This window comes from Lepus europaeus, chromosome 21, assembly GCF_033115175.1.
Source record: "Lepus europaeus isolate LE1 chromosome 21, mLepTim1.pri, whole genome shotgun sequence".
In the NCBI taxonomy this organism is placed as follows: Eukaryota; Metazoa; Chordata; class Mammalia; order Lagomorpha; family Leporidae; genus Lepus; species Lepus europaeus.
The window spans coordinates 18,933,182-18,952,280 of record NC_084847.1 but is presented as its reverse complement, the minus strand read 5'-3'; the positions used below and the strand labels follow the sequence as shown (position 1 = coordinate 18,952,280).

The 19,099-nt window shown below is 51.3% G+C and overlaps 1 protein-coding gene across 1 annotated transcript in view; it reads right to left on the bottom strand.

Annotated features, from left to right (window-relative positions):
• PRKCB (protein kinase C beta) overlaps positions 1-19,099 on the bottom strand; it is a 354,584-nt gene that overhangs the window by 161,446 nt on the left and 174,039 nt on the right. The window contains exons 5-6 of the mRNA XM_062180053.1: positions 1,649-1,760; positions 449-577 (exon numbers count right to left, since the gene is read on the bottom strand). Coding sequence (XP_062036037.1) covers positions 449-577; positions 1,649-1,760 — 241 coding nt within the window. The remainder of the gene's footprint in view (positions 1-448; positions 578-1,648; positions 1,761-19,099) is intronic.

The following is a 19,099-nucleotide window of genomic DNA, read 5'->3' as shown; positions in this document are numbered from 1 at the left end:
ACATAATAAACTCAGTGTTCAGCATCCAGACCCTATGTTTCCCGCAGCAAGAGTATGGCAAAGAGCAAGCTTTGCTCCTCTGCTGTCTGATTAAGGGAAACAGAACTGCACAGGCTGGGAAAGGGAGGGGGAGGAGGGATGGGAGCCCACACGCCTTTGAACTTGAACTTGATCTAATCACCGAGCAGTGCACATGTGTGGCAAAGCATCACAGTGGGCCTCCCCGACCCAGACACTCATTCTGCATCAGCTTTGAAAACTACAAAGCCGGGCGGCCGCTGTCTGAGCTCGGGCCAGGCCTAGCAGCGGACACAGAGCCTGGAGGCACGCGCGCTCAGGTTGCGCAGGGAGGGGCTGTGATGGGTTGGGGGGCGCAAAGGCAGCGTCAGGACCCCCTCCCTGCCCCTGCCCGCGCCTCCTCCCTCCCCTGAGCCCCAGCGCCACCTACCGACGACGATGAGGACCTCGCGGTCGATGTGGGCCTGGATGTAGATGCGGCCGCGGCGCTCGGTGTGGTCGGTGCCGCACAGGCTTGGGACGTTCATCACACAGCGCTTGTGCACGTTCATCATGCAGGCTGTGGGGCAGACGGAGGCTCAGCTCAGGCGCGGGGCTGCGGGCGTCTGCCCACCAGAGCCAGCTAGGTCCTTCCCACCCCACCCCACCCTATCCCCTCCAGGAGCCCAGGCCACCTCGCCCTGCCGGGTCTCATCAGAAGGGCTTCCCCTCTTCTGCCCCCAGCCCTGACAGACTGGTCTCTGCCTCTCCCCATCTCCCCGCGTGTCTCTCTCCTTCCCTCTGTCTCAGGTCTCTATGGCTGCACGAGCCCGTGTAAGTGCATCTCTCTGCTGTCTGTTCTGGCTATCCGCCGGCCAGAGTCTCTCTCTAGCTGATTCTGGAACTCTCACGTCCCATCGCCCTCCCTGCACCTGCGTTGTGTGTGTCCGTCCCGCGCCTGTCTGTGTGTGCTTCTGTCTCTGTCGCTCCCCGCCCCCGTGAGTTCTCCCTCTGGCCTCAGGACTGGCCGCAGGACTGCCTAGCCCGCTGCAGGGCCACAGGACCCTGGGAGCCACCAGCGCGTGGAGCCTCTCCCTGGGCCTCTGCTGCTGCAGCTCTCAGAGCCTGTTCACTCCCCGCCCCAGACGTTGCTTAAGGAATAAACAGGAGTCCCGCGCTCCACCTGCCTCCCCCCACCCCAGCCTGGCCAGCACAAATGGTGGGTGCCACAGGGAAGCAGAGGCTTGCCCTTTGGAAGCTCTTGGGACCCGGTGTGTGCTGTGGGAGCAAGCCCAGGCTGGCCCACCTCCGATGAAGCCCAAGTGGCCCTGTCATTCCCATGCAGATGACCACAGGCCGACCTTCAGGACACAGGGTGGGGGAGACCACCAGGCCCAGACAGCCCACTTGTTAACCCATCAAGTCCACACAAGTAAGCCCAGCCCAGCCCCCAAGGATGGCGTTGTAGAAAAGCCGTGAACTAAAGGATGGCTACTGTTGCAAGGTTTTATGTTATGGGGTGAGCAGGTCATTAGGCAATGACAAAGCACCCCAGCCCCACCCGGGGCCCGGGAGAAATTGCTGCCGATGTGGATCTACACCATGTGGTCACTGCCCTGTGCGTGGCTTCGGCGGCAGGCACAGTACTTACTGTCGCATTTCATCCCCTGGTGGATGAGCCCGTACAGCAGGGATCCACAGTGGTCACAGAACGTGGGGCTGGAGTACGTGTGGATCTTGAACTTGTGTTTGCTCCGGGGGTCCTAAGGCCGAGAGAAAGGAGCCAGCATCAGTGTGGATGCCCAGGAGAATTTCATTGCAGACCTCACCAGGAACTGAGTGGGTCCCCAGCATTCATCTCACCTGTCAGGGCCACCATGGCAGCCCTGTGCCCAAACACAGTGCTGGAAAAATCATCCCGGAATGAACAAATGAATGAATGACTAACAGCTAGTCAGTCCCATTCCTGACCCAGCACACTATCATCCCACCTGCAAAGCCTCTACCTGGTCCACTGGAGAACCCAGCCTACTGCCTTCTGCCTGTGGCAAGGTCTCCAAAGACAACCAGACACAGTGGCAGGTGCATCAACAAAACAGGATGACTCCTTGCTCCTGTCTGCCCCGCCCTCCCCGCCCACCACCACCTTTCATTCTCCAAGCATACTTCTGAGGTCATGGGAAACCCAAGTCTGGGACCAAACCCCACTGTGAGAAGTCACTGGCCAGTCCCTTGTCACCCACCAGACAAAGCCCAGAGCTCTGCAGGTTGTGACAGGAAGCCCAGCTCCCCCAGGGCCCCGCATGTAGGGACTTTGCCAGGACCACAGCCAGGAGGGTAGTGGCTGCTGTCTTGGCCGTTCGATAACCCAGGGAGTCATCCCGGGCCTTATGAGAGAAACAGCATAAGGAAGAACACCTACAGGCCTGCCTTGCCCCCTCTGCACCCTGGAGCGCCCCTCATCTCTCACTGGAAGGTTAGCCTAAGCTGCTCTCAGGTTACCTGTGGGTCACCTTCTTCTAGGAAACCCTTCCCTTCCTGCTGCAGGTGTGGAGACCTGCATGTCTCATGGCCGCCCAAGTCCCCGTGCACCTGCTCTCTGCCTTCAGGCTCTCTGCACCTGCCACCTTGGGCAGTCTGTTCTTGTAACATGGGTCCGCCCACCTCCACCCCAACACCGTTCTCTTTAAACAGAACGCTCGGGTTTTATCGGAGCTCGTGGGCACCGATTAGAGACCACATTTCCCGGCCTCCCTTGCTCCTTGGTGTGCTCACATTCCTGGGTTCTGACCAAAGGGATGTATGTGCTTCGGGGCCTTCTCTACCAAAGGTGTATGCATGGGAGGCCCGGATGGAGCTCCTGGCTCTTGGCTTCAGCCTGGTCCAGCCCTGGCTGTTGCTGCCATGTGGGATGCGGGTGGAAGACCTCTCTGTCCCCTCCCTCACATCCCCCTGGCTTGAAGAAGGTGAGAATTAAAAGCGACCGCCTCGGACCCAGACTCAAAGCTATGTGTGGAAGGGACAAAGCCATAGAGTCAGCTTTGGACTTTGGCATCCGAGGGAAACCTACCTCCTGTCTCGTTGAAGTCGCTGTGTTTTGGAGGTTACTCCCGACAGCAGCTTGCTCGGTTCCCTAACGCCCAAGAACCCCCTCGGTAACCTGGCTGTAGTGATGCTCTGGTTTTAGGAACAGCCTTTGGGGCAGAAACCGAACTGCGTTCTTCACTGTCTGACTTGGGGCAAGTCATTCACTTCTGTCTGCTTGGCGTTCCTTGTCTGTTAACTAGAGATGATGCTAGTGCTAAGGCTAACAGTGCAAGACTGGGGAAAGAGAAAACAGACCCACTCGCGTAAAGGTCTTAGAAGCTTCAGGCACCCAGAAAACATCAAGTTTCACATTATTGATGCCCCTGTCCCCAGAGCGACCCCAGCTCTGCCCCTGGACACCCACAGCGTCCTCAGCACCCAGAACTGGTTCATGTCCCCAGACATGCCACTCTCTGCTTTTGCAGGTCCTTCCTTGGTACAGAAATGCTCATTTCGCACCATTCTAACTACGCCATTCCTTCTTCCCCTTTCCAGCCTGGCCAGGAAGGCACTTCATCTGCGACATGCTGCCTTGCAGAAGTGAGTAGCAGGGGCCTCCATTCCGACCCAGGGCTGAAGCGACAGCCCAGGCTTTGCAGGGGGCTCCACGTGTCTTCCTTCCTTCTTTCACACATTCAGAGGTATTTATTGAGGCAGGTGCCATCTGCAAACTTATGTTCTACCAACAGAGACGGAACACAAGCAAGCAAGCAGACAGACAGACACAGGAAGTTGACTATGTGCTATTAAAGTGCCAAGTGTTTCTCCTAAGGAAACTGTGCATTTCAGAATTTAACAATAAGCCTTCTGCCTACTACAATTACTAAAATTTTAGAACGCTGACATGGATGATACCAAGTGCTAGTGAGGAGGGAGCACCACTGGATTTTCCTATGATGCAGAGAGGGGCTGTGGGCTGGCGGAGCCATGCTGGGATGCAGTGGGCAGTTTCTTATCAATAATCCTTGCCTGGAGATGATCCACAAGTCCTGCTCGGTGAGATGAAATATGCAAAACCCTGCACAGGAAGGTCTACAGCCACTGCACATACACAGGCATCACCTAGTAGCTCAGAGTATCGATTCCAGGCCCCTTCCAAATACCAGGATCCAAGACTGCTCCAGGTCCATATATAAAATCGTACAGTATTTGCATATAAGCAACACAATCCTCTGAGTATACTGTAAATCATCTTTAGATTACTTTAAAAAAAAAGATTTATCTGAGAGGCAGAGTTACAGACAGAGAGAAGGAGAGACAGAGAGAGAGGTCTTCCATCCGCTGGTTCACTACCCAATTGGCTGCTACGGCTGGAGCTGAACCAATCTGAAGCCAGGAACCAGGAGCTTCTTCCAAGTCTCCCATGCGGGTGCAGGGGCCCAAGCACTTTGGCCATCTTCCACTGCTTTCCCAGGCCATAAGCAGGGAGCTGGATTAGAAGAGGAGCAACCGGGACATGATCTGGCGCCCATATGGGATGCCGGCACCATAGGCGAAGCTTAGCCTACTACACCACAGCACTGGCCCCTGGATTACTTACAATGCCCAATACCATGTATATAGTTGTTCTACTGTGTGGAGGAAATTATGACAAGTAAAAAGTCTGTACATAATCAGTACAGACTGAATTTCTTTCAATTTTTTTTTCTATTTTAAAAACATATTTGAGAAGCAGGGGAGAGAGGGAGAGGAAGAGTGAGGGAGAGAGAGAGAGAGAGAGAGATAGAGAGAGAGAGAGAGAGAGAGAGAGAGAGATGCCATCTGCTGGTTTACTCCTCAAATGCCCACAGTAGTCAAGAGCTGAAACCAAGAGCCAGGAACTCAATCCAGGGCTCCCACATGGTGGCAGGAACCCACATACTTGAGCCACCCCTGCTGCCCTGCCTGGGTCTACACCAGCAGGAAGCTGGAGTCAGGAGCCAGAGCCGGCCATGAAACCCAGGCACTCCGATGGGGATGTGGGTATCCTAACTGGTATCATGACTGCTAGGCCACACGCCTGCCCTTTGAGTATTTGTGATACGCAGTTTGAGTTGTGGAAGGCAAACTGCACATACAGGGCACCAAATGTAACAGCCAAAAAAAAAAAAAAAAAAAAAAAAGGAACCAACAGAAATCCTTCAAGATGTTAATAAAAAAAACAAAGTGTGGTACAACTACACAATGCAGGGTGTCTTGGCGATGAGGAGAAATGAACTACTCACACACACACACACACACACACACAGCATTCATGCATCTCAAAGCACTCTGCTAACAGAAAGACATTAAACACAAGGACTACCTACTCTAGTGTTCATTCATAGGGAATTCTGGAAAAGGCAAAACTAAGCAGTGGTTAGAAAAGGGGTCAGGGTGGAAGGGGATTAACAACAAAGGAGAAAGCACATTAGAACTCTTTGGTAATGAGAATGATCTCTATCAACTGTGGTGAATCTTATTGTAAGGAGAGAGAGAGAGAGAGAGAGAGAGAGAGAGAGAGAATATTTCATTGCAGCACAAGCATAGCTGAACAGGTCTAAAGAAATCCCCAGTCACTGAAGGCTTTAGTTTCCTTGCAATGAAATAAGCTACAGAGGTTCACTCCTGCCATCCCAATGCCCTGTGGTCAGGCAGATGAAGTATGGACGCTGGCCCTAGGTTGGCATGGCCAGGGTCTGCTCTGCTCTGGGCAGCAGGAGGCTGCAGAGGTCTTGGTATGCAGAAGGACCCCAGCAGCCACCTGTCCTGCACAGGGACAGAGGCACTACCCTACAACAACAGCAGGCTTGCACACCAAAAGGGGGCTGTGTAGCAGCTTAATCGGCCTTGCCTCCAAGCCTGGGAGACGAGAGGTATGTGTAATACATCGGCTTCCTAGAAAGAGGTCCTCCTGCCCTGTGCCACAGACCACTTCCACTGTGTCCCTTGAGCATTTGCCTCGAAGTTAGACACTGAGTAGTGTAGTGAACCCACCTGGAAGAGAAACCCCTGTTCGTGATTGGTATTGGCCTGCAGGGGGAGCTCTGCACGTCCCTCAGTGGTTCTCATTCTCTAAGGAAGAGGAGAGGGGATGTGGCTGGTTAGATCCCAAGGCACTGATTGGCCTGGTTCCAGTGGGTGGAGCTTCCCAGGGGTTCAAGGCCACGCCTACCACCTTTCTCTTTCCTGTATCCCTCACCTGCCCCTGGAGGTTGTGGGGTTCAGGTCCCCTGGTCTGGAGTGCAGAAGGATGACATGAGCTGCAGCCTTGGCTATTGTGGTCCTATCTGGGCTGCCATCTATGTCGACTTCATAGAAGCCTTACAGAGTTAGGGCTTGAATTTCCTTAAATCTGTGCAGTACAGAAGAACGCAATCCCTGAGGGAGGGCTTCGCGAGCCCTACTTTAAGATCTGGGGCAAAAATCTCAATTAATTGTACATCGCCACATTGCCTCTGTTGGTTTCGTGCTTTCGCCACACAAAGATCTCCTTGAGAGACCTTGGGGAGAAGGACTGCGGTATTTCTGACCCATATGATCAAGAATCTTCATCTCAACAGGTGAATGATGCCAGGGAGCGTGAGGACAGGGAGAGGAAAGGACACCACACTTGCTGAGAGCTGTGTGCACTCTTTCCAGTCCTCATGCACACCCGGTGGACCGTGTCATCTGTCCCCATTCCAGCAAAGATGAAACAAGCCCAGGCTACTGTAACTTCCCCCGGGTCGCCCAGCCAGACCCCTGGGGGCTCCCACCACCCTCTCGCCTCCCACACTAACTTCATGCCATGAACTTCAGACAGGGCTAAAGTGACACTTCATGCATTTACGTATTCATTCCCCTGAGTTCTGCCTAGGCTCTGAGGGCAGGGCAGGACACAGAACACCTGCTCTCATGGAGCTTACATGCAAGTAAAAGAAACATTCTGGGATGCCCTCAACTTACTCAATGCAGTCACTAAGGCTGGAGGACGGAGCAGGCAGAAATAAGGCGAATTAATCACTTAAAAGCCACCAGAAGACCTTCACACTCCTGACTGCTGTTGAAACCTTGACTTAACCCCATCAGGGTTGACCACCAGTCACCACTGCTTTGTGTAAACTTTCCAGACCGTTAGCCCTAACCAACCAACCCAGCCAACATCGCTCTCCTGCAGGACTGCCCTCCTGTCCCCAAGCCTTCCTCCCTCAGCAGGTTTGCTAGGAACAACCCACGCTTGCCTGTTTTCATTATGAAAATCCTCTTAACTCCGCATTCATGTCCAGCAGATGTTTTTATTTTCCAACTGCTCCGTGACCTTGCTACTGGAAGTTGCAGAAGCTTTGCCCCAGGAGCTGGTCCTCTTTGGGACTATCATCAGCAAACCCTTTGATTTCAAGACCTCTCAGTTGCAAGAGTTTGGGTTTAACAATTCTAACGGTAGGGGAAAAAAAAGTCTTGCCCACCCTAATCTTCCCTGGGATAGCATGGCAGCTGCCTATGGAGTTGTAGCCCCCACACACGTAACTGCAAGCCATCTGCAGGAACTTCGGTCACTGTTCCATCTCCGGGGCATTTATTGCCCTTGGCATATAGAAGGCACACAATAAACAGAGTTAACATTCGCTGGGCGCGTACCCTGCCAGGATTTATTCTAAGGGACCCCCAAGCACTACCTCCTTAGATCCTCACAGGGGCTCGCGACGTAGGCACCGCTTACTGCCCTCATTTTACAGATGAGGAAACCGAGGGACTAGGAGGGGCAGCAGCTTGGCCCGGGGCACTTCGCACAGTGGTTGGCACAATGGTAAGAGGTCAATGGGTCACGAAGGCAGATGTGAGGCTTCGGTCATCGCCAGCAGCCCCCGAGGGCCCCTGAGCCACACTCGTGCTGCCTTAGGAACATGGCTTAGAGTGCATTGTGCAAGACAAATCAGAGCCAAATGGGAGACAGGCCAGGCAGGCGAGTTGCAGGACAAGCCTACACCTTTGTGGCTTGGTTATTTAGTTTTTATTTCCCGTCTCACTCCAGTTAGAGATTTACTTATATATTTATTTGAAAGGCAGGGAGAGAGAGAGAGAGAGAGAGAGAGAGAGAGAGAGAGAGAAAGGGAGGGAGAATGAGAAGGAGGGAGAGAGACAGACAGAGACAGAGAGAGATCTCTCCACTGGTTCCCTCCCCAAATGGTTGTAATAGCTGGATTTGGGCCAGGGCGAAATCAGGAACCTGGAACTCCATCTGGGTCTCCCACATGGGTAGCAGGGGCCCAAGCACTTGGGCCATCTTCTGCTGCCTTCCCAGGCACATTAGCAGGGAGCTGGATCAGAAGTGGCAACCAGGACACCCAGATGGGATGCCAGAGTCGCAGGCAGTGGCTTAACCTGCTATTCTATGACACCAGCCCCACCTGTATGATTTAGAGAGTGTTGGAGGCCCCTCCAGCCTCATTCCCCCACCTCAGCTTCCATGAGTATTCCCACTTTCAACCAAGTGCACCCCCCAACCACGACCATCAAGACAAAGCAAACCATCCTCTGCCACCCAGGAGTGTTCAGAGTAAAGCCACACTCCCACGCCTGGGGGCCTCATGACTTCAGGATCCTCAAGGAGAATCTTCCAGGGTGTCTGTCCATGCCTGTCCATGACCAGTGCTGGCTCCGAGATGGGCAGGTCCCACCAGCTGTGTTTGCACTTTGTGATGTCTACACTCCCTGCACGTGGCCGGCTGGAACCAACGTGTGCACTCGGCTTACTGAGCAGCTGAGATACAGATAGAGCCAAGAGACCAAGGCAGCAGCAGCTGAGACAGCTGACCACTGCAGTGGGCTAAGAGGAGCAGAGAGAAACAAAGACAGAGAGCACAGGACCCCGGGGGTGGGGCTCCGGGGTCCAGTGCCCCAATCCCGCCTTCCACTTCCAACTGCTTCCTAGGTCCTCTAAAAATGCCCTGTGTGCTCCAGCCAATCGAAGCCGGCATACAACCTGCAACCACAGGTGACTGGCTCAGGCACTGCCCACTGACCAATCAGAACAGTCCAGCTGGTCCAATCAGCAAAGCCCAGCTGTGCTGGGTGTAACTCTTTCAGTGCCAGGCCTTGGAGAGGCGAGAGGCGGGAAGGAGATGGAGGAGGAAGGGCTGGGTGTGTCAGAGGTGGAGGAGCAGGCTCAGAGGGTCCAGGGGCTATTGACCAACCTACTGCGAAATATTTCAGGACTTTCTCAGCTGCTTCAGGAGTGTCGGGGCCTGCAGGTTAAATGTCAGCCCTGTCCTTAACCAAAACACGTTCCCTTCCCAGGGCTGAGATGAGCCCGGGACCCCACATAGCCTCTAAGTCATAATCCTCCTACACTCTGGTTTTGGTCCCATTCAAAGAGGCAGCTGTCATCTCTCCCCAACCCCTGTTGGTGTCTCTATACCCTGACCCTGCCCCCATTCCAAGTTACACTGGCTGGACCCCTCCAGGCCACCTGGAGCCTGCCCTCTCCCTGGTCTGGGTCCTTCTTCCCACGCAGAAGTCTCAGTCTGGAGGCCATGAGCCACATCAGGCCTGCAAACAAGCGGCAATTGTCCCATAGGATGCTTCCTACCAATGTGAATTAGTTGGGTGCATGCAAACATCATGAAATATCACATAAAAATGCAAGTGACTCCTTTTTGAGAAACCACAAGTTGCACCAACACGGGGCTGAGCAGTGGCTGCACCCTCTACAAAAGGGATACTAGCTAGGGATACTAGGGATTCCTAGCTCTCCACAGTCCCCACTGGACCACAGCATGGCTGCTTCACTCTTTATATTTTCCTGCCTGACTCCTGCAGGAGTCGGGGTCTGGTAGACCCTCTGTCCTCTCCCCAAATATGCTTTGGTTGGGAACCAACCCCATGGGAACACATCTCCCCAATGCCCATGTGACTTTGTGCGGTTCCTAGTGACACATTTTCAGAAACAGGTTTGAATGGACCACCTCCCTGCCCCAGCACCGACCCCCACCCATGCCTGCGTCCCCAGGGTCCATGGATCCTGGTATGCTCCCTCTCCTCATTGGTTCCTGTTGTCCAGGTTCCCTCGCTCTCTCTGCTTCATACGAAGCAACTTGGGATCTCCAAGTTTCCTTTTCTTTCTGAGCCTGATTCAAGAGACTGTTGAATAACAACAAAATATCCAACAACCATGATTTTGCTCCCACTGTAAATTGAGCCCATACTATCTCCCAAGCTAAGAGCTCTAAACCATGTCATTAAATTCTCATAATAGACTGAAGAGAGAGGAGGTACTTATTATTATCTTGATATTCCAGGGGAGCAAATCGAGGCTTGGAGAAATCACTTGTCCAGGGTCAGAGGGTAGGTAAGTGGCAGAGCCAGAGATGCAGCCCACTGAGTGGGGACCCCTGAGTGCCACCCGGCTGCCTCCTCTCATGAGCCCTCTCAGAGGCTCTCCCACCAGACAAGGGTATACTTCGTCTCACACAGAAGCAGCACCCACCAGTGAAAGACCACCTGGAGGCCCCTGCCCCCAAAACCGTTGTCTTCAGAGTGGGCATCAGTCCCCAGGACCACCTTGGGAGACCCCAGCTCAGCATTTCCAGATTATCAGCCCACTCCAGGCACAGCCCACGCAGGGGGAAGGAAACACAGATCAGAGACCAAAAGGAAGAAAGACCCAGCCTTCAACCACTAAGTCAAAACCTAAAATAGCTTCTCTCATTCTGAATGGGCTACGTGCTGTGCTCACAGGTGGGGCTGAGATCTGGCCGAGCCGAGGCAAAGCTGCAGGAATACGGAAGCCGCAGAGACCCTCCAAGGCACAGCCCCTACGCCCAACAGTGTCTGCCAGAGGAAGTCCAAGCCAACTGCAAATGTAGGCCTGCTGTCCCCGGTCACCCAGCAGGCCGCGAAAGTGCCTGCAGGTGGATTCCCCACAGGGCAGGTGGGCCAGGCCAACTGAAGGTCCCCGTTGGAAATATCCTCAGAACACAGGCAAATGAGCAAGCGCAGGCCTCAGCAGTTGGCTGTGTGACCTCACGCAAGTGACTTAACCTCTCTGAGACTCTGGGTCTCACTTAGCAAAGCTGAGATAAAAAGAGAAGCCACCGCGTAGACCACTTGTGATGGGAGAGCTCCCAGCACAGGCCTGCACACAGGAAGTACAAACTCTCAATTTCTTTTTCCCAAGGAGAGCATGCAAGCATGAAGACACCTCCCTAACTCTGAGCTGTCATAATTTTTCATCTCTGTGAACCACCCATACTATCACTCGCTTGTCACTTTTCTTTATCCCAGTCTGTCATTTTCACTTCAATAACCTGTCTTAAATGGAATCTCTTTAAAGAGTGTGAACTTGTGGGATCAATGTGCAAATGACGGTTTTTTCTACTACACTTTCAAGTGAAATAGACGACTCTTGAAATGTTCAAATGTTCATCTCCAGAGCTTCTGCACCTGCTCCTGGTAGGTGGATCAATTAGTGCCACCCCATGGGGCAACCTGGCACTACATCCAAATTACAAATGCATTTTTTAAAATGACAAGTTCTTTTCCCTTTTGACCCAGGCATCATACTGCTGGGAACTTATCCTGGAGATGAGTCTGTATACATGGGGAATCGTGCTTGGACAGGGCTCTCTGTTCAAAACAAGCAGAAGATTCTAAAGGAGCCAAATGCTATTGGTAGGGAGCTGCACAAGTGCATCACATTGCAGCCGCACGATGGAAAATTATTCAGGTCTGAAGAACAATGAGGACAGTCCTTGTTCTAATACAAAAAAATCACAGGGAGATATTTTTAAGTGAAACTAAAAAAAAAAATCAAGTGCTGACAAGCATATATAATATTTATATCTTTTGTGTGAGAAAATGAGGCAGCATAAGGGTGATTTCTCATTCGTGTCTTTTTAACATTTTATTAATTTTTACTTATTTAAAAGGCAGACAGAGACAAAGAGATATCTTTCATCAAATGTCTGTCACAGCCAGAGCTGGGCCAAGTTGTAGCCAGGAGTCCAGCACTCAATCTCCCACGTAGGTGGCAGGGACCCCTACACTTGAACCATCATCTGCTGCTGCCTCCCAGGGCTTGCAAGATGGAATCAGAAGCAGAAGCAAGACTTAAAGTCTTGTACCAATGTCAATGTACCATTGACAAGCGTTCGTCAAAAACCATTTTAAGTGCCTAAAGTGATGGAAATGATAGCTCGTCTGATTTGATCCTCACTCAGTGAATACATGTGCTGAATGATCACATCACACCCCATAAATATGGACAATTAAAGGTGCTTTTAAAAGGCCAAGAGATAACAAAAGAGCAGGGACTCTTAGTTGAGATGGGGTGGATTGGATTTGGTGAAGTTGAAATGTGTGCAGAGTTAGGAGCTGCGAGCACACAGCTGCAAGGGAGGACACTGTGATTTGGCAAAGATATTCATTTTGTTCCTGGAAGAGAGGACGGGCAGAAGTGACAATGCTGTGTGAGTGTCCATGTGCCTGGCGTGGTTTGCTTCAGTGGCTTGGAACGCCGTGCCTTCTCACCCCGCCCCACTAGCAAATGAGTCATTGTTCCATTTGAAGAACAAACTTGTATTATGCAAAGCTTGAGAGAACTTTAAATAGGATTTTTCCAGGATTTTTCCTGGTTCGGGGGTCTATGTCAGTACGAGAGGTTAATTAGTAGCCACAGTGGAACCTATTTCCTTTTTTTGACTCTGGGGCAACTGTTGCATTTTCCTTTCCACCTTGGAAAAGGGGGCCAGTGGGATGCCTAACTGCTGGGCTAAGGAGAGAGTTCAGCGAGCGAGCGCTCCCTTGGAAACTGTCTCGCAGCCCCTGGTGAAGATGCGCATCTAGCAAATGCTGTTGTTCTCATTCATTGGCTGTCCCTATCTCCTTCGCCCATTGTGTCCCTTCAAGTCCACTTCTTTCTCATCCTTACAACAGATTTTCTGACACAGTAGCTAAAGATAGTAACCATTCACTTGTTGTATACACAGCAAATGGTTTCCCAATTTTTCCACTCACTTTTTAGCTTTGCCGTCCTCCGCTTCCGATCCAGCGCCTTGCTAATGTGCCTGGCAAAGGGGCAGAAGATGGCCCAAGTGCTTGGGGGCCCTGCCATCCATGTGGGAGACTAGGAGGAACTCCTGGCTCCTAGGTCATTACAGCCATTTGGGGAGTGAACCAGCAGATGGAAGATCGATCTCTCTCTCTCTCTCTCCCCCTGCCTTTCACATAAGGAAGTAAATAAATAAAGTGTATCATTTTTCCTTTCCTTTTACGGTCTCTGCCTCTGCTGTCATACATAGAAACCCTTCCCGACATTCTCTCCCAGTCTTACAGTTTCGCTGCAATCATTACTTCCCATAGAAGTCATTTGAGCACGACTCCGAGGGAAGCCTTAGTTCTCTCACTATTAAGCCAGTCGCAACCACAGCGATGCAGAAGGTACCTTGTCCCCGTGGACTTGAAAGGCCTCGTGCATCATACGCACGCCTCTTGGGTGTCGTTTGCTCATTTCTGAGCTTCACGAGTCTGTTTTTCTCCCCCGCCTCTGTGCCATACGATCTCCATGCCTCAGAGGCTGACGTGGAGCTTCAGCGTCGGTACACCCACCTGCCCCTCCCGGCAGCACGGTCACCTTCAACATTTTTCATAGTTATTCTTATCTTTGGGTTCCTCCAGATTCCGTATGAAATGCTCATCTTGGCCAGCTCTACGTATTGCCTCTTCCCCCACCCCCCAAAAAAAATACCAACCTATCAAACTGTAAAGGGAAAGGAAAAATGATGCACTTTATTTTTTTACTTACTTATGTGAAAGGCAGGGGGAGAGAGAGAGAGAGAGAGAGAGATCGATCTTCCATCTGCTGGTTCACTCCCCAAATGGCTGTAATGACCTAGGAGCCAGGAGTTCTACCTGGTCTCCCACATGGATGGCAGGGCCCCCAAGCACTTGGGCCATCTTCTGCCCCTTTGCCAGGCACATTAGCAAGGAACTGGATCGGAAGCAGAGGACGGCAAAGCTAAAAAGTGAGTGGAAAAATTGGGAAACCATTTGCTATGTATACAACAAGTGAATGGTTACTATCTTTAGCTCAGTGGGCAGCAGAGCACCTGAGCTCCTGCTTCCAGCCAGTGCTGAATGAACCAAGGTCTGCTCACCACTGTGCAGTCTGGGAAGAAAGAACCAGGCCAATCACAAGGTAGAAAAGAAAGGGCAGGCATCTGGTGCAGAACCCCACGTCGGAGCGCCTGGGTTTGTATCCTGGCTCCGCTTCCCACTAATGTGCACCCTGGGAGCCAGCAGGTGATGGCTCAAGTACTTGGGTCCCTGCCACCCACATAGAAGACCTGGACTGAATTCCTGGCTCCTGGCTCCTGGCTCCTGGCTCTCCTGGCTTCTGCCTTGCCCACCCCCAGCTGTTGCAGGCATTTGAGAAGTGAGCCAGTGATGGAAGATTAATTTCTCTCTCTCTCTCTCTCGACCCCTTTTCAAATAATTTTTTTAAAGAATTTAGAATAAGGAAATACACAGAGCTGGTGCTACAGATGAGCTCAAGGGGTGGAGTGGGAGGGGTAAGCAGGGAGGGGGGACGAAATGGGGGGGAAGAGGAAGAGAGAGCGAGAGAAAGAGAGAGAGAGAGAGAGGGAGAGTGAGAGAGAGTGAATTCATATGCAATTTGAAGTCTTCCCAGAAAAGATTTTTTCCCCTAAGCCCTTCTTTGTTGGAGCTTAAGTACAATGAATCTTTGAAAAATTCATGGAAAATGTATATTTTTTTAAAAAACTGCATGAATTTTAAAAAATATTGCACCAAAATAAACTTGTCTTTTAATTTTCCATGAACTTTTTGAAGTCCTCTCATATTTATTCCTATGTACTTTAGCTTTCTTTTAATTTGTTTTATTTATTTGAAAGGCAGGAATACAGAGGCAGGGGGGAGAGAGAGAAAAAGAGAAAGTCTTCCTTCTGCTGGTTCATTGCCCCAATGGCTGGGGCTGGGCCAGGCCAAAGCCAGGAGCTTCTTCCAGGTCTCCCACATGGGTGCAGCTGCCCAAGCACTTGGGCCATCCTTCACCACTTTCCCAGACCATAGCAGAGAATTGGATGGGAAGTGGAACAGCCAGGACTCAAACCAACACCTATATAGGATGCTGGCACAGCAGGCAGAGGCTTAACCCTATGCCACAGCACGGGCCCTGTTTTACCTTTCTTATTGCTATTCCAGCTGGGAATTTTTCACCTTATTTTAACTAGTTATTGTTAAAAGACAGAGAAGTTATTGCCTTTTGCATGTTTATTTTATAACCAGACATCTCGAGGTGTTCAATTATTTGCTTGAGTTTTCCAGGCAGACAGCACTTTACCATTGAGTTATGCCTGTCTCTCTGCTCCAGGATTTATATCTATTTTGTAAGATCTATTAATTTATTTGAAAGGCAGAGCAACAGAGAGAGAGGGAGAGCCAGAGAGCATGAGCTGAGCTCATCAGCTAGGCCAGCATGTCTTCACCTACTTATGCTATCTGCTTTTCCAATTCCCACCGTGACCACCCAGGCCTCTGGGTGGCACTCACAGCTAGGGTGAGACAGGACTTTAATAGAGAACCTCATGTCCTCAGACACTGGAGAAAGAGCTGGGAAGAGCTGAAGATGGTGGCAGCGATGGGTGCAGCTGAGTTGTGGCCACACCCTTCAGGTGGACCTCTATATGGGTTGAGCATCCCTAACCCACAAATCAGAAGACCAAAAGCTTAAGTCTTTGTAATCAGTATATTCATAGTGGCCTATAGTTTTTACCAATGCTGCAGAATCCAAAACTTTTTCAGTGCCAGTATGAACCCACGAGCAGAAAATGCCCCACTTAACCTCGTGTGATGGGTCCCTGTCAAAGCACAGATGACCTAAAAATCACCTTCAGGCTCTGTGCACAAGGTGTACGTGAAATAAACAAAGGTTATGCCTGGACTTGGGTTCCACCTCCAAGATGACTCATTATGGGCACTTCAAAAAGTTCACGGAAACTGGAATTAAAAGGTAAGTTTAGGGGTGGTTCGTGGCACAGTGGCTAAGTCACCCCTAGGGACACCTACTTCCTGTATCCCAGTGCCTGATTCTTGTCCTGGCTCCTCCACTTCCAATTCAGCTTCCTGCGAATTTGCACCCTGGGAGGCAGCAGGTGATGGCTCAAGTCCTTGGGTTCCTGCCACCCATGTGGGAGACCAGATTGAGTGCTGGACTCCTGGCTTCAGCCTAGCCCAGCCGGGCTGTTGTGGACATTTGGAAGGTATAGCAGCACATAAGATTCCTTCTCTAACCATCTCCATGTCTCACTGCCTTTCAAATGGAATGTAAAAAAATGTTTTTTAAAGATAAGTTTATTCTGGTACAAAAGCAATTTTGAAATCCATGCATAGAAGGAGTCTTCCAAAAGTTCATGGAAAATGCATATGATCAAAAAATTATGCATAGATTTCAAAGTGCATGTGGAATATGCAAATGTTTCAAAATTTAAAAAAATCTAAAATATGAAACAATTCTGGCCCTAAGCATTTAGGAGAAGAGATGTTTTATCTGTCCTCTGCCAGGCCAGTCCCCACCCAGCCCACTTATTGCTGTCTGGCCCCTGCAGGCACCAGGGTTTCTAACTCCTGCACCATCCCATCCCTGACTCCTGCCCCCGAGGGCAACCAGCGAGGCCACAGCTGTGTGCATTCAGTGAGCCTCAGCAGAAGTGTAGACCACCCTCAGGTGACAGTGGCATCTTCCTTCCCCACAGCACACAGGACTGTTTCCTCTCCTAGGCTGCACAGGTACAAGCCAGACCCAAACCTCAGAGGCTTCAAAGCATCAAGGATGTAATTCCCATGATGGACTAGTGAGAGACGGTATCTTTAAGTGGTGATTAGGGCTCTGCCCTCATCAATGGGTTTTCTTAAGAGTGGGTCTGGGAGCTGGCACTGTGGTGTGGCATGGTAGGTAAAGTTGCCACTTGCACCGTGGGCATCCCACATGGGCACCAGTTCGCATCCCGACTGCTCCACCTCCAATCCAGCTCCCTGCTAATGGTCTGGGAAAGCAGCCGAAGATGGCCCAAGTGCTTGGCCCCCTGCCACCCACATGGGAGATCCAGATGAAGCTCCTGGCTCCTGGCTTCAGCCTGGCCCAGGGCTGGCCATTGCGACCATCTGGGGAATGAACAAGCAGGTGGAAGATCTCTCTCTCTCTCTCTCTCTCTCTTTCTCTCTCTGTGTGTGTGTGCGCACGCGTGTGTGTCTCACTCTCTGTAATTCTTTCAAAATTAGTTAATGAATTAATGTTTTTTAAAAAAGAATGAGTCCACCACAAGCAGCAGCTGTTTGAGGTCTTTCACACGCTCCCCATCTCCTGCTGTGCGATGCCCCGTGCCGCCTCAGGACTTCCCAGCAAGAAGGCAGTCACCCAATGCCATCCCTCAACCTGGGAGCAGAATCACAGGTCAGAACAAGCCACCTTTCTCTAGAACTCCCCCAATCTAGAGTAGTGTGTTTTCAGCATAAGAAAGCAAACTAAGACACAGGGAATTGAAGAGGTGAGGTTCAAGGTCAGGTTGCCTGGATTCCCGCGTCAGCTCCTGCACTCACCGGCTGTGGCCATTGGCTGTAACCTCTCCAGGCTTTGGTTTTCTTCTCACTTAAGCAAGGATAGCAGTATTCATTTCATAGGATTGTCATAGGGAGTGAAATACTGACAACCTTCGAGACAGTCGCCTAACACACGATAGATACTCAACAGCAGCTACTATTAGTAACCATTGATTATCATTGCCAGGGCATCTCTGTATCTACTGAGTTGTGGCTTTTCCAGCAAACCCTATATAGGTTCCCACTCCTAGTACTTCAGCCCTAATTGTCTGTGCCAATTCCCTCCACCAATGCTACAAGCCACTCATTTAGGGTCCATGTACTCCCTGAAAATATTCAGTCTGAGCGTCTGGCACGGGTCAGGTGTTGATGAGTAAAATGAGATGTGTGTGTGCCCTCGGGGGCTCCCCGTCTAGTTGGGGAGAGACTACAAAAGCCCAAGCAAGAGCCCACATCCAGCTGCTGTGAAGGGGGAGCTCTGGTGTCTGCAGACTTTGCAAGGAGGGAGTCAGCTGGCCAGGTCAGGGGGTCTCCCTGGGGAAGGGGAGTCTGTGCTGAGATCCGGAGCGAAGTGGCTAGGCGGCAGGGGGAGGGGTGCTATTCAGCAGCGTGGGCTCTGCCTCCAGCCAGACAGCCCTGGCTGCCAACATCCCACCGCTGCCTACTTGGCTTCCGGCTCTGCCTCCGCCCCCAGGTCCCATTCCCAGCTTGGACTCTCATGTAGGGGAACCCCAGCGACCAAGGGGAGCAGTTTCCTACGAGTTCAACTGTGAAGCCTGAAAGGTCGGAATTCATTCCTGGCTCTGTTACTCCCCCATTGCGCAGCCTCCAACAAGTCACCAAAGCTGTATGAGCCTTGATTTTGTCACCTGTAGAATGGGGAGAAGAGCTGTCACCTGGAGAGACACCACAGCCCAGCAGCACGGACTACGAGACCAGACCGTCTAGAATCGACTGCCGGCTCAATGACTTGCTCGCTGTGTGATTTTAAGTGGGTTCCCTAACTTCACTGTGCCCCCAGTCTCCTTGCCTTGAAAATGGAAATGGTGAGCCCAGCATAACCTCATCGGATTACGAGGATTTAACGGGTTCGTGTTTAGAAAGGGCTCGACATCGTGCAGGGCACATGACACACACCAAGGATGTGTCTGTTAAATATTATACCTAAGTGTCCCTGCTTCCTAGATTTGTGAGGATGACTGTAATCATGATCGCCCTGTGCATGGTGCAGGGACAGCCAGTGGTACACACTTGAAACACGTTAGCTTAAAATAAAAACATCTGTGACCTTGGGCAAATCATTTCCATGGTCTGGTCTCAGTTCCCCCTTCAGAAAACAAAGGGGTTGAGCTGGGTATTCCCCCAGGGGGCCTTCAAGTTCACAGAGAACGCCTCTTCCTGTGAGAGCCGCACTGCAGCAGATCACACCCTTGCATTATAAATAAATCCTCCACCACCCAAA